General features: G+C 39.2%; 1 protein-coding gene across 2 annotated transcripts in view; it reads right to left on the reverse strand.

The window, feature by feature from the left end:
* Positions 1 to 12,671, reverse strand: part of LOC146553327 (guanine nucleotide exchange factor VAV3-like) — a 50,987-nt gene that overhangs the window by 11,767 nt on the left and 26,549 nt on the right. For both annotated transcript variants that reach the window (XM_085254614.1, XM_085254615.1), the window contains exons 16-23: positions 11,831 to 11,932; positions 11,249 to 11,340; positions 9,822 to 9,865; positions 8,817 to 8,841; positions 7,305 to 7,435; positions 3,599 to 3,664; positions 3,334 to 3,368; positions 3,076 to 3,192 (exon numbers count right to left, since the gene is read on the reverse strand). In XM_085254614.1, the coding sequence (XP_085110740.1) occupies positions 3,076 to 3,192; positions 3,334 to 3,368; positions 3,599 to 3,664; positions 7,305 to 7,435; positions 8,817 to 8,841; positions 9,822 to 9,865; positions 11,249 to 11,340; positions 11,831 to 11,932 (612 nt within the window). The remainder of the gene's footprint in view (positions 1 to 3,075; positions 3,193 to 3,333; positions 3,369 to 3,598; positions 3,665 to 7,304; positions 7,436 to 8,816; positions 8,842 to 9,821; positions 9,866 to 11,248; positions 11,341 to 11,830; positions 11,933 to 12,671) is intronic.

The raw sequence follows: 12,671 nt of genomic DNA on the forward strand, positions 1-12,671 counted from the left end.
CACACAAACTGACCGCTTGTAGTGTTTGACACCAGACAGTTCCAGTTGATTAGTAGCAGCTCTCTGTGTAAAGCTCCATTATCTCAAATGGCCATCCTGATAATGATCTTAAGCATTGAGACAGGCAATTAGGATTGGAGTGTTCAGAAACTGGCCCTGTACATCAAAGCTTTGAATGAGGAACGGTATGAGTCCACCAAACCAAATGGGCTGGAATGGTGTGTCACAGTCTGAATAGTCTTAACATCCAAACACTATTTCAGAGTGCACCTTCACTTGTTATAATCTCTTGGAGCCATCATGGCAGGTCAGAGGGACTCGATAGTCCTTTCTTTTTTAACAGAGTGAACAAGCTTTGATGTGCCCTGAAACGTATTCACTAGTTAAATGGGCAGGGCTGTATTTGAAAAGAGGAGTACGCAGGCACTCATCTTGTAGATAAAGCAGTCATTTGTTGAGGCCTTAAGGGAAGTATGTTTTATCTACAACTCAAGTGTGTTTCTAGCCATCTTTTGAAATACACAGACTGATAACTGAAGAGCATCAAACAGTCTGATGCAACGCTATCAAGTTTTCGTTGAATATACGTCTGAGACAGATGGTGAAATAGACTATTCGATTCCCCCTCTTTCCCATGCTATATTCAGTTGAATAACTGTCATACAATAACAAAAATGAACTTCTACAAACTTTAGGCATGATGTGCAAATGCCGGACAAGGTCTCCTTCACCAAAAAATGTTTTTAACTAAAACTAGAAAAGTTTTGAGAATTTTGTACTTTAGCAGTGACAATTGAAAAATGTGTCTTTCAAGGAACATTGTTAATCTAACTCTATATTGTCACAATTACAGGCATTTGAGAATCAGAGTACAAATACAAAATGCAGCTATTCAATGATGATTTCATTCATTAAGGGGAAAAAGCCATACAAACCTACCTGGTTAAAAATGCAAAAAAGTAATTGCTCCCCTTGTTAAATAATGAAATAACTGTGATTAACTTGGTTGTTTGGAAATCTGAGTTCAATTTCATTAGCCACACCCAGGCCTGGTTACTCCCACACCTGCTGATTCACTTAAATAGAACAATAACTGCAAGCCTCGCTTGGCTCAGTTAAAGTTTTTGTGATTCAACAATAAGGAAGACGCTGGGGAAAACAGCATTCATGGGAGAGATTCAAGGTAAAACCACTCCACCACGAACCAATATAAACACTAAGGTTCGACTCAAATTTGCTGAAAAACATCTTGATGAGCTACAAGACTTTTGGGAAAATATTCTATGGACTGATGAGACAAAAGTTTAACTTTGGAAAGTTTGGGTCCCATTACATCTGGTATAACACTAATACAGCATTTATTAAAAACAATGTTATACCCATAGTCTAACATGGTGGTTATGTGATGGTCTATGGCTGCTTTGCTGCTTTAGGACTGACACGACTTGCTTTAATTACTTAAACCATAAATTCTGCTCTCTAACACAAAATCCTGAATGACAATGTCCGGCCATCAGTTTGTGGCTTGAAGCTCTGGCGCACTTGAGTTATGCAGCAAGACAATGATTCAAAACACACCAGCAAGTTGACCTTTGAATGGCAAAAATAAAAGAATTGAGGTTTTGGAGTGGCCAGACTTAAATCAGATTGAAAGGCTTTGTTTTGATGTTAAACAGGCCGTTCATGTTCAAAAACTCTGCAGTGTGACTGAATTAAAACGAATGTGCCGAGAAGAGTGGGCCAAAATTCCTCCACAGTGATGTGAAAGACTCATTGCCAGATATCGCAAACACTTGATTCCAGATTGTGCCACCCTCTGCAAATTTAGTGGATAATTACTTTTTCACATAGGGGCAGATAGATTTGGATGGCTTTATTCTGTTACAACATGAAATCATCATTTTGAAAGCTTTATTTTGTATTTACTCATTTATCTATCTCCAGTACTATATTTCTAAGTACTGCAAGTACTATATTTCTAATTAAGAGACCAGTAAGCTCTAACTTGACCTTATTTTATTATATAAATTTATAATTATATAACTAGAGAAGGGCCAAGTTTAATTAATTGTTGTCCTTATAGAAAAGTTGTAAAATAAACCACAACAATGGCAAATGCAGTTTAGCGTAACCTTGAATAATAACTGTTGCATGAAATAAACTGATGAAATTTAACCCACAAACGCACTAAAGTGCAAAATTAAGTAACTGTGTAAAACCATAACAAGATGCATCCCTGGATCCATTTCAGCGAGAGACAGCGTTATAGAAAAATCCCCCAGGACGAAACTCTTCCAATTTTAACCAACAAAGCAACAACAGGATTTAATGAATTCAGTTTTATTTCTTCACGCCTGTAGAGCAAACGGCAGCACTTTTTGCTGGGTGAAGGATTTTTTTTCACTGTGAAAATGAATTTTTAATTTGTTGGATGCTTGTGTCAAGAATAGTGAAATTTTTTCGTTGATAAGATGGTCTCTTAGGAAATTAGCTACCTCAACAGTCAGCACTGATGCATTTACATACTAGGAGGACTGGGAACAGTATGTTTTCTCCCAACTATTTTGTCAACATTTAGAAGCTTGTTAGAAAATTAGGGTGAAAGCAGACACTTCAAAACTTGGACCAAATAGGTTTATATTGCTAGAACAAACCCTAAGAAATGTTTCTTTTCTCATTTTAGACCTTTAGAAGCGACACTGCTTTTCCAAACGTTTGCACTTCAGTATAAACTGTGACTCATTACACCAGACATGATTTTTTTTTGTCAATCTTCAGTTACTAGATGCTGCTGTCACTACAACTTATTTTGCAGTGACGACTGGAACATAGCATGATCTCCTTCTGCTGCAGCCCATCCACTTCAACATTTGATGAATTGTTTGTTTTCTGAGTTATTTGCATGTGGGCATTTTGTTTTCTTGAATTATTCCCACCATCCGTCTCTCGCAAGAAGGTGTTTTTGCCCACAAGACTGGTGCTGACTGCATGTGTTGTGTTAATTTCATTTTTATTTTTTTGGTAAAAGAGTGAAAAATGTCGGAGAAAATAAATAGAAAGCAAGATGTCACTTACTTTATGCTGATTGCATATTCAGTGCACTCTTTACTCCTGTGCCGAATCAGATACGTGCTGTTTTCCCGGTCCAAGAGGGCGACCTCAGCTTGGCATCTTTCCATAGGCCCTGCAAACCTCAACATCCATAAACAGCTACTGTAATTGCACTGATCCACTCACAATGCATTGTCATAGTCAATGTATAGCCAACATTATCTATAATCTGGAGTAAGAATGAACTGTGGCCATCCTTAGACATTTATTTTTGCCACTTACCAGAGCTGGGCAGAATAATCGACAGGTTTTGGAACCTGGCATAGAAAAATAATTGTGGTTATTTTGAGTTTTGATTGAGTCAGATCAGAAGGTAGAGGTCATTTATGTGATATTCAAGGCATATCTAATAGCTAAAATCCATCTTCTACAGTGAGAAAACTGCAATATAAAAGCACTACATTCTTCTGCCAAAACATCAATACACTGAATGCATTGTAATGATACTAAATTTGTCTTATTGATCACAATAAACATGCACACTTACACACGGGCAAGGCCTCACAGCATCGCTTGGAAAGAAGCCAATCTTGCTTGTAGCCAGATTTTTGCCCTGCAAAGGCAACCGCTTGTTAATCGCATTATATTTGTCTGGGAGCAACTGCACCTCTCTCTCTCTCCTTCTCTTCCTTTTCTCTTCCCCTCCCACTCTTGCCTCAATAAATCCTCAGCAATTAGCACACAACAAGCACTGCATCTAATTTGTAGCCCGAGTTAATTATGGTTCAAACTCTGCCGGCAGTTAGATTTGTACTGCATCAAAACAAGAGCCTCGTTTAACACTAAATAATGGATCTTATTCTGGTCTTTGAATATCCAAACAGCGTGATCTCTTGGGTTGGTGCTAAAGACTCACAATTGCATTTTAGCTAACCCGCCTGAAGCAACAGGCTTTATGTGAAATCATTAATTCCTCCAGCAAACATGGAGTAACAGACTTTTGTTGTCCAGTTAAATAAACCAATTTGGTCAAACAAATTACTTGTTGTTGTTTTTTTTACATAGACTTGTCTCTACTTGGATTGTTTAGTTTATTGTATAACCTTGTTTCTCTATTATGTACATTGTCTGGCAGACAGTAATAAGAATATGCATCAGCATTAAGCTGAAGATAATCTGAGTTTCCAGTTCCAAGTTAGAGGTCAATTTGAAGTCCATTGAGCCAATCTGAGAAGACGTTGAGTGGTGAAGGCATGTGGAGCTCTTCATTCGCCTTCCTGCCCCATTTATGCTTTCCTACTCACTCCTCCTTATTAGAGTATAAAATGCTTTTTGCGACCGTGCAAGCCCCGAAAGTAACTAGATTGGAAAGCAAATCTTTACCCATCTCTATGATTCATTCTGTGTAATAACATTTCATCAAAGGTTTTTTGAGAGCCCTTCTCTATTTGTTATGCTTTCGATAAGCGTATGATAAAGATTAAACTTATTACTCTGTTGGCATAAACAGGCAGGAGCCAAGGGATCAAATGAAATTACAGTGATTGATTGTATTGTTCTGCCAGTGGGATGGGGGATAATTGCCTTCTGGGTAACAGGGGATATGAATTCTCAATGTTCTGTAATTCCATCCTCTGGCGCCACTGGGGACATTGGAGATTAAAGATACCCTGTGGAGTTTTCATTGTAAGCAAACATGACTTTGTTAGGATTCAGGGTTTCTTTCCAAAATGTAGTGTGTGACTGTAAGACCTCACAAACTTACTGAAAACAAAACCTTCTATTCCTTCTTTTATTATAGGTATCACAGACCTCTTCTTCAAATGTAAAAAGTAACAGAGGCAAAAATAAACATTTTGAGGCTATATAGTTAATAATAACAAGAAGAAGAAGAAGAAGAACAGAATAAAAGGCTGATCGACATAGTGTTGAAATGAATGAGCGTGGTTAACTGATCCTTGCTGCATGCAGAATGCCAGATAACCAGAATGGCCCAGAGGTAAAAGTTCCAGAGGAATTTATCCCATGGAAAACTAGGCCCACATCATTATTCAAAACAACCACCTTTAGCTACAGTAACTCAAAATAATCATTTCTGTGTGACTGATCAGTTTCTCACATTGTTGTGAAAGAATTTTGGTCCATTCTTCTTTACAGTGTTGATTTTGTTCAAGCATTCATTTCATCTGCTCTCCCTTATGTAGCAGGCTTGTCAGAGAAAAACGTTCTCCAAGTGTGACAATATGGTGCATTTTTATGACCGAGCAACAGCCTCAGACATAAACTGGTTCATCCCAAGGACAGAACGCCCAAACACAGGGTAAAAAACAGTTTATGAGCTGAGTGCAGTGAGGAGTGTTTGGACGTCTACATAGCAGAAACCAAACAGGGACTGCACAAATGCATGGCACAACATAAGAAAGCCACCTTAACAGGACAAACTTCAGCTAGGGTGGCCGTAGTTCAGGTGGCAGAGAGGTGACCTCAGAGTAAAGATGGACAAAGATGGACAAAGATGGCAGATGGGTTGAAAGAACAGTAAAAAAGGCCATCTACATCCACTGTGAATGATCAGCATTGAACACAGGTGATGGCTTACGACACCAACTATCAGCCACCTGCAATCCAATTCTGAGATCCCTTCCCAAGTACGTCAACCCCTATTCACACTATGCCTAAGGTGACCTCAATAGCTCATGTGATGCTGGAGTGGGACAATGTCTTACAGTGGTTTCACCTGTCAGCCCCGGTGACAGGAATGACTCATGCCTTTTTTCACACTTTGGCTCACAGAACACACCTCAGAACCTCCTCCAACCCCTCTTGGATAAGAGGCAAAAAAAACCCTAAAGAAGTCCAGTTTCTTTCTTTTCAATTTCTGAAGGCTGCCAATACCAGGATGCCAATGAATCTACACAGTCCTGATAGATGATAAACTTCCGTAAAAGAATTTCTTGAAACATGCATTCACACCACTTGAAAACTTGTACAGTCATATTACAATAAGGTTGATTACAATAAGGCGGGTGTTGATAAACCTGGAAACTGCTTGTGTAGCCACTTCTCCCTGCTTTCATAGAGTGCTTTAAAAAATTCTGTGTCAGTGCATGTGTGGAAACCAGCTTCATATTTAAACCAATGGAAAAAAAATGATACAAACATAACAGGAATCCGCTTATCAAATACTGCTCCACTGTTGGTTATAAAGTCAACAGGACAGCTTTTAGTTAAGCTATTTACATTATCATTATGCAGAGCTCAGGAATACACAAATGTGTTTTATCAGATAATTCCTGTGATTATCCCCTTCCAACATGCAGGGTTACCATGGTAGCAAACAATGCAGTGCCATCAGGTCTGTGGCATGACATTCTGGTCGCTGCTCTATCAGCTTACATGAAGTCTCATGGCATTCATGTCCTCACCCTCCACTATGTGCTCTGTCACAACAGAGAGAAACATGAAGCACAGGAAATCGGGCTAACTGCCTACTTCCAGCTGCGCTGTTGGCAAAGACTGCAGTACGATTGGACCTGTACCAGAGGAGAAGGATGAGGCTTTAGCACCAAAATAAAGCAGAGTGAGAAAAAGCTAAGGAGGCTGCCGGAAGACCCCAGATAAATCGCCATCCCTTCAAAAATAGAAAAGGTCAAATGCTCTCAACCGCTGGCTGACCTCGTGAGATGGTTGTTAATGTGCACACCACCATTAGAACGTCCTCCAGAGCCTGAGCTGTATGCCGTTTTATTGTTTCGCCGTGGCAGTCAATTAATCAAGTGGAGCCACTAATTGGTTAGATCATCTGATGTAGCCTCTAATTCAATCTAAAGAGTGAAAGAACAGCCAAATAACCCGTTTGTAATGTAACAGGGGTCCAGTGAAGCTCATACAAATCTTCAGCTGATATTTTTAATTGGAGCTGACCTCATCATACTGTCACATTTGCGGCTCACCTGATAGGACACCCGATGTGATGAACAACAACAATGCAATTAGTGATTTATAGCAAACGGCGGCCAAAGGGAGATAAATTGTTGAAGTCACCACATTAATCTACATTTTTGAAAGCTTTTCTGTCACCTAACGGCATCATCCAGCATTAAAGGAAGATGTAACATACAGCACAGATTCAAAGTCATGACAGTGCAAAGACATTGCGTGCACCACACCAAACCTAGTCAGCCATAACATGTTACTTTTTCATAGAGTCACAGATGTTGAGATAAAACAAGGTTGAGCTGAGTGACACGCACCTGCCACCAAGAGCTGTGCAAGTCGGCAAACATCAGTTCAATGATATCCCCCACGTGAATGCTCAGTGGGGGCGCACACTGAGAAGAGGGGATGCCACTGTAGTCTCTGATCACAACCATCCTGGGCAAACCTAGCAGACAGGGAGCGTAAAGACATTAACACTCAAAATTAGAAACATTTTGTGTGACTTTTTTGAGCAACATAGAGAACTAATACATTGTGATCATTCATTTTATTTAAGGGATATAAATAGTGCAGCTACATGACCGAGAAATGTCATGAAAAAGGTGCTTTTGGTTGATTGCTCAACAAGCAGACCTGGGCTATGCAGTGAAAGATATGAGAAAATACACCTTTTTTTTGGGAAATTCAAGTGAACCACCCATTCCATCATTTTATCCACTTTCACCACTAAAATGCCCAAAATAAATTTCCTGTATTCTTCTTACCCTGAAGGTTTAAGCACATTCTCTAACCTGATGTGTAACAGGTACATAACTACACAATTGATGACAGTGGATTCTGTCAATTTTGATAACAGCCTAAACCATCATACTGTCACTATTCTCAAAAGCAACAATTTGCCATTGCAGGAAATTCATCTCTTTGATTCCTGAATGGCTCAGTACCAATCTTTCCACGGCATGGCAGACAAATACAGCCATGAGCACGGGGCTAAGGCTAAGACTAAATACCCCTGCCAACTTAAAAGACACAGCCACTTACTCTCTCCTGACTCACACATCTAGACTTCTCAGTCGCATCTCCCTTCCAGCCACAACTGCCTTGCAAACCAGCCTGGGGAAACTATTAGCTGGCTCTGACCTCAGATGAATGGAATATCTCACATTCATGTTTTTAATAAGAACAATAAGCACAGATGTCTTTCTCATAAAGGCCCTTATGGAAATTGATTTATCACAAAGGCACAGCTCAGCAGTTGAGGCTGAGGCATATAGACTGCTGGAAGTGTTTTTCTGCCGACATTTCTCCTGCCATGGTTCTCATAATGATTCCACCCACACCAATTCATCTCGGTGCTGTCTAGAGTTTAAGCATCACGGCATGAAGTGAGAAAGAGGTTTCTGTGGTCTGGTTAAGGATTTCTTCTGCATTCTATTATTCATTGGTTATTCTTGCTTAAGTATATTTGTCAAGAGGAAACTGTTGCTGTTCATTACCTCCCTTTAAACACTGCATGCATGTGAGCAAAATAGATTTGAGTATTTGTGCAGAAGTGCATTTCTAAGGAAGAATCTTGAGGATTTTTTGTGGCCAAAAAAAGAAGCATTTCAGTTGAGTGATATGTGATCAAAAGCGAATCACAGCATTGAAGGGTTAGCTTTAAACCACCCTCTATCTGTTACAAAACTCACTCTGGCCTGTGACTAACCATCTCCTTTTCATCCTGTCTGCGTTTCTGTTTTGCTACAGAAGTGAGATGAAAGAAGCTTAAGAGGTACCACGTAAAGCCCTTAGCAGGTTCACAAAAGTGGTCAAGCCATACTGACCTGGGTCCGCTGGTGTTGTGTTGTCCTGTGAATGGAAAGAGAAAGCAAGATGCAAGAGAGAGAAAAGAGCATGAAACCAAGAAAGGAAGAAAGAAATATGGAGGAAGGAAAAGATTGATAAATATAGAGGTAGAGGTTTCTTACTCCCTGTGTAGGATCAGCCTGACCTGCACAGTGAGTCACATTCTTAATACATCATTCTGTGAGTGTTCTATTTTTAAGGTGGTTAGTTAAACAATATGAAAAGTTAAAGACGGAAATCAAGAGTAAATTGTCAAGGTTTCATCTTTTTAGTATAATAACCAAATAAAAACTGTAAAAGACATAAATATTGTATTATTTTATCCTTGTTATGACTACAATAGATTGTCTGCAAATTATGTGGACACAATGTCTTTATTCTGCAATTGCAGTTGAAGAAGGAGAATGAAACTTGGCCATTTAAGGATATTTTTGAGGATTTTCTGCATAAACAGTTGGCTGTTACGTGCCACAGATTTAGCTATGGACTCCTATACTTCTTAATTGAGGCTCTGTTTCAAAGTTGACACATAAAGACTGCCATCTAAATAGTCAATAAAGACTAAACTGGCGAGATACACCAGCTGCTGTGATTGGACAGCTGTTACATGCTAGTGCTCTGCCTTGTATTTCATTCAAATTGTAGGCGCTACACTCTGTACAAGTCTTTCAATTAAGGAGAGTCTTTAAATCAGTGTAATGTTGCTGCAAGACGAGGAACAATAAAATTACCACTTAAGCAAAGTTTTCAAAAGGGAGTTGACATTTGTATACCAACATCTTTTATCAACTTAACAAGTGTAAACTGTTCACTAGTATGACCAACTCACTGGAATATCAGTTTACATGGGCACAAAATCATTCCTCACTTATATGTGTCCATAGATGAGAGTGCTTTTGTGCTCGGCGCTACAGTTCATCTGTCTCCATAATTATGTTAGCTTAAGTGTCTAAGTCACAGAAGAGAAACAGACCGGGTCTTACCTTGGGTCTCAACTTGACAGGCTCTGCAGTGAGGTGAAGAACAGCTACAGTGAGAGGAATACAATATGAGTGCGTGGTGGCTTTCTGACATGCAACCTCAGCTGTCAACCTCTGCTAGCCCTCATCATGCCTCTGAATGCATAAAGACCACAGCACTTCTGTTAAGAAGGCTTGTCAAAGGCCTCAGCTAGCTTTAGCCAGCCTGTGCATTCAAGGAGAGTAAAGAACTCAAACTACAGCACCAGAATGGTGACACAGGCCCACAACTAGACATAGGAATAAGATTCAGCAAGTACTAAATGAAGCAAACAATTATATATGTAATATATATAATTATATGTAATATAAATATTTGTAATTTGCTACTTTGTTTGCTACTTTGCTACTAATACAGAATTTAGATTTTCCTTCAGGGAGAAATAATCTGTACCTTTTCAGAGGAGTAACAGTGTGTGAAAAACTAAGTACATCGAATTAATCGGTAGCCTTTAGAGCTACCTTTAGCAGCAACAACTTTAAATGACTGGTTTATCTCACATCATTGTGGAGGATTTTTGGCTCCCTGTTGTTCACAGCATTATTTCAGTTCACTGAGATTGTGCATTTCAGTCAGGTTGAGGTCTGCACTTTGACTGGGCCAACTTCATTTCTTATTCAGCCATTCTATTGGAAATCTGCTCATGTTCTGGGGATCATTGTCCTCTTAGATGACCCAGTTTTGGTCATTTCATCATTTTCATCAGCATTATGGCCAAACATCTCCATCTTGTCTGTCCAAAGGATACCGCTCCAGAAGTTACAAACCTAAGCCATGCTGCCATGTTCTTTTTAGAGAAAAGGTGCTTTTTCTTGTCAACTCTCCCAAAGGAGCCATACTCATTTAGTCTTTTCCAATCGTAAAAAGGTGATGTGTCTCTGAGATGTGTCTCTTGGGGTTCTGTTTTGGGTTGGGTTTGTTTTTTCAAAATTTCTCTTGGGTATTAAACGGTCTGATCTTGACCTTGAATTTGCCACCCCTGAGAAGATTGTGGCATTGTGTTAAGACAAAGATGATGAGTTAATTAAGTTCCTTTGATTAGCAGCAACTGGCTTCTACTTTCTCTCTTAATTCTTATAGCAGCAGTTTAGGTGTACTTAGATTTTTCACATGACTGTGAAAATCCACATGGCTGTAAATTTTCTATACAGTTGCAAATCTGGTACGAGTGTTTTATACCAGAAAAAAACTCAAAAGAGTGACCAAACTGTTAAAAGGACTTTCTCTAAGGAGCACAAATGTGCTCAGTCGACTTCATGGGTTTTTTTTGCCTTTTAGATGTTTATATTTTGTGTGTTTTTAATCAAAACTGTGGCATGATGGTGATGACAAGGGTCACCCAAAATGTGGGATTGAGCAAAACAATTGGTTTGAGAGGTTTTTCTCTCACCTGTTCTCCCACAGACTCCCAGTCGACCCAGACACTCTTTATGAGCCCCCAGGCCACATTTTAGACAGAGATAACCCTGGTTAAAGATGCCCCTGGAGACAACACAGAATATATTTCATGTACAACAGCGCCCTTATAAGAAACACACTGACATTTAGAATTTGCTCTGAACACCCTCAAGATAAGAGGAATGGTACAGCACGTACCATTCAGCTTTAAAACTGATGATTTCTGTCAAACACTGAGATTCAGTTCAGTATCATGTTCTTGATAAAATAATACTACTAACAATTAAACTAAGCTCATTTCAAAATAACCTTCTTTTCCCCAGAAAAAGTGACTGAAAGCCAAAATATATAATGGGTCATTATGTTCCTTCATGCATTCAATGGAAAAAAGATTTGAAAGTTATCTTAAGAGAGCTATCAGTGAAATAACACATGATGGTTTGCTATCTTTGAGCTATTCATGTAGTTCGAGTTCATGGCAACCCTGTTTCAGGTACACAAGTGTTTGAACTTCATCCCAAAAACATAATCATCTAAAAAAAAACAAAAAGAGCTCACTGACAATTAATCTTACCTAAGCAAAAGATGACAGAAGCTGCAGGAAGTGATCCTTTCAAACGTGTGCATCTTAAAATGGTGGGAGTTGTGGGTGGCCTTCTCCGGTCGGATATTTGATCTAAGACAAAGAAAAATGAGCAAAACGTTGCTTAAACACTAAAATGAACTAGCAGCTCTGCATGGTTGTGCTTAACCAGAGCGCGTTAATGCTAACAAGCATGCATGTGAATATGGTTACGATCACAATGCTACCATATGCTTTGCGGCTTTCATGTTTACCACAACCTCTATTGTAAGCTGTTTCACATATGAGTGTTCTGAAAATGCTGAAACAATCAGGTTAGAGCTTGTCCAAAGTTGTCCTTCCTCACATGTAGCACACAGTAGAAGCTAGCACATGTCAGCCACATTATTACTGAAATATTCTGTTTTTTTAGCCAAGTACTGGCCAGTACTTGAATGCTGTGACCACAACATTGCCTGCTCTACTGTGAAATTGAACACCTGACATACTTTGTTTGAAGAAGTCGACAGGTTAAACCACCTAAAATGGTTCCCATGCACCTTTTTCAGGTAGGCTTAAAAAAAATCCAGAGCTGCATTGAATATGCACAAACAGCTTTAGTTAAACGTGTGAGGATGCTAATATTTGCTAATTGTCTCTAAACACAAACTACAGCCCCAGGATCATGCTGCTCATATGGCTAAAAACATGTAAGAACTACGTTTGTATGAGTGGGCGTCTCAGTAGTGGGAACAATTTTCTTCCTGTTTACTCAAATACAATTCATTCTTAATAATTTCTTCATCAACTAAACAGAGCAACTTTGTTGGGGAAGAACAATCTTTAGTTTATT

This window comes from Mchenga conophoros, linkage group LG18, assembly GCF_057382185.1.
Source record: "Mchenga conophoros isolate Kocher_MC1m ecotype Shallow Benthic linkage group LG18, M_conophoros_male_GT1.1, whole genome shotgun sequence".
Lineage (NCBI taxonomy): Eukaryota > Metazoa > Chordata > Actinopteri > Cichliformes > Cichlidae > Mchenga > Mchenga conophoros.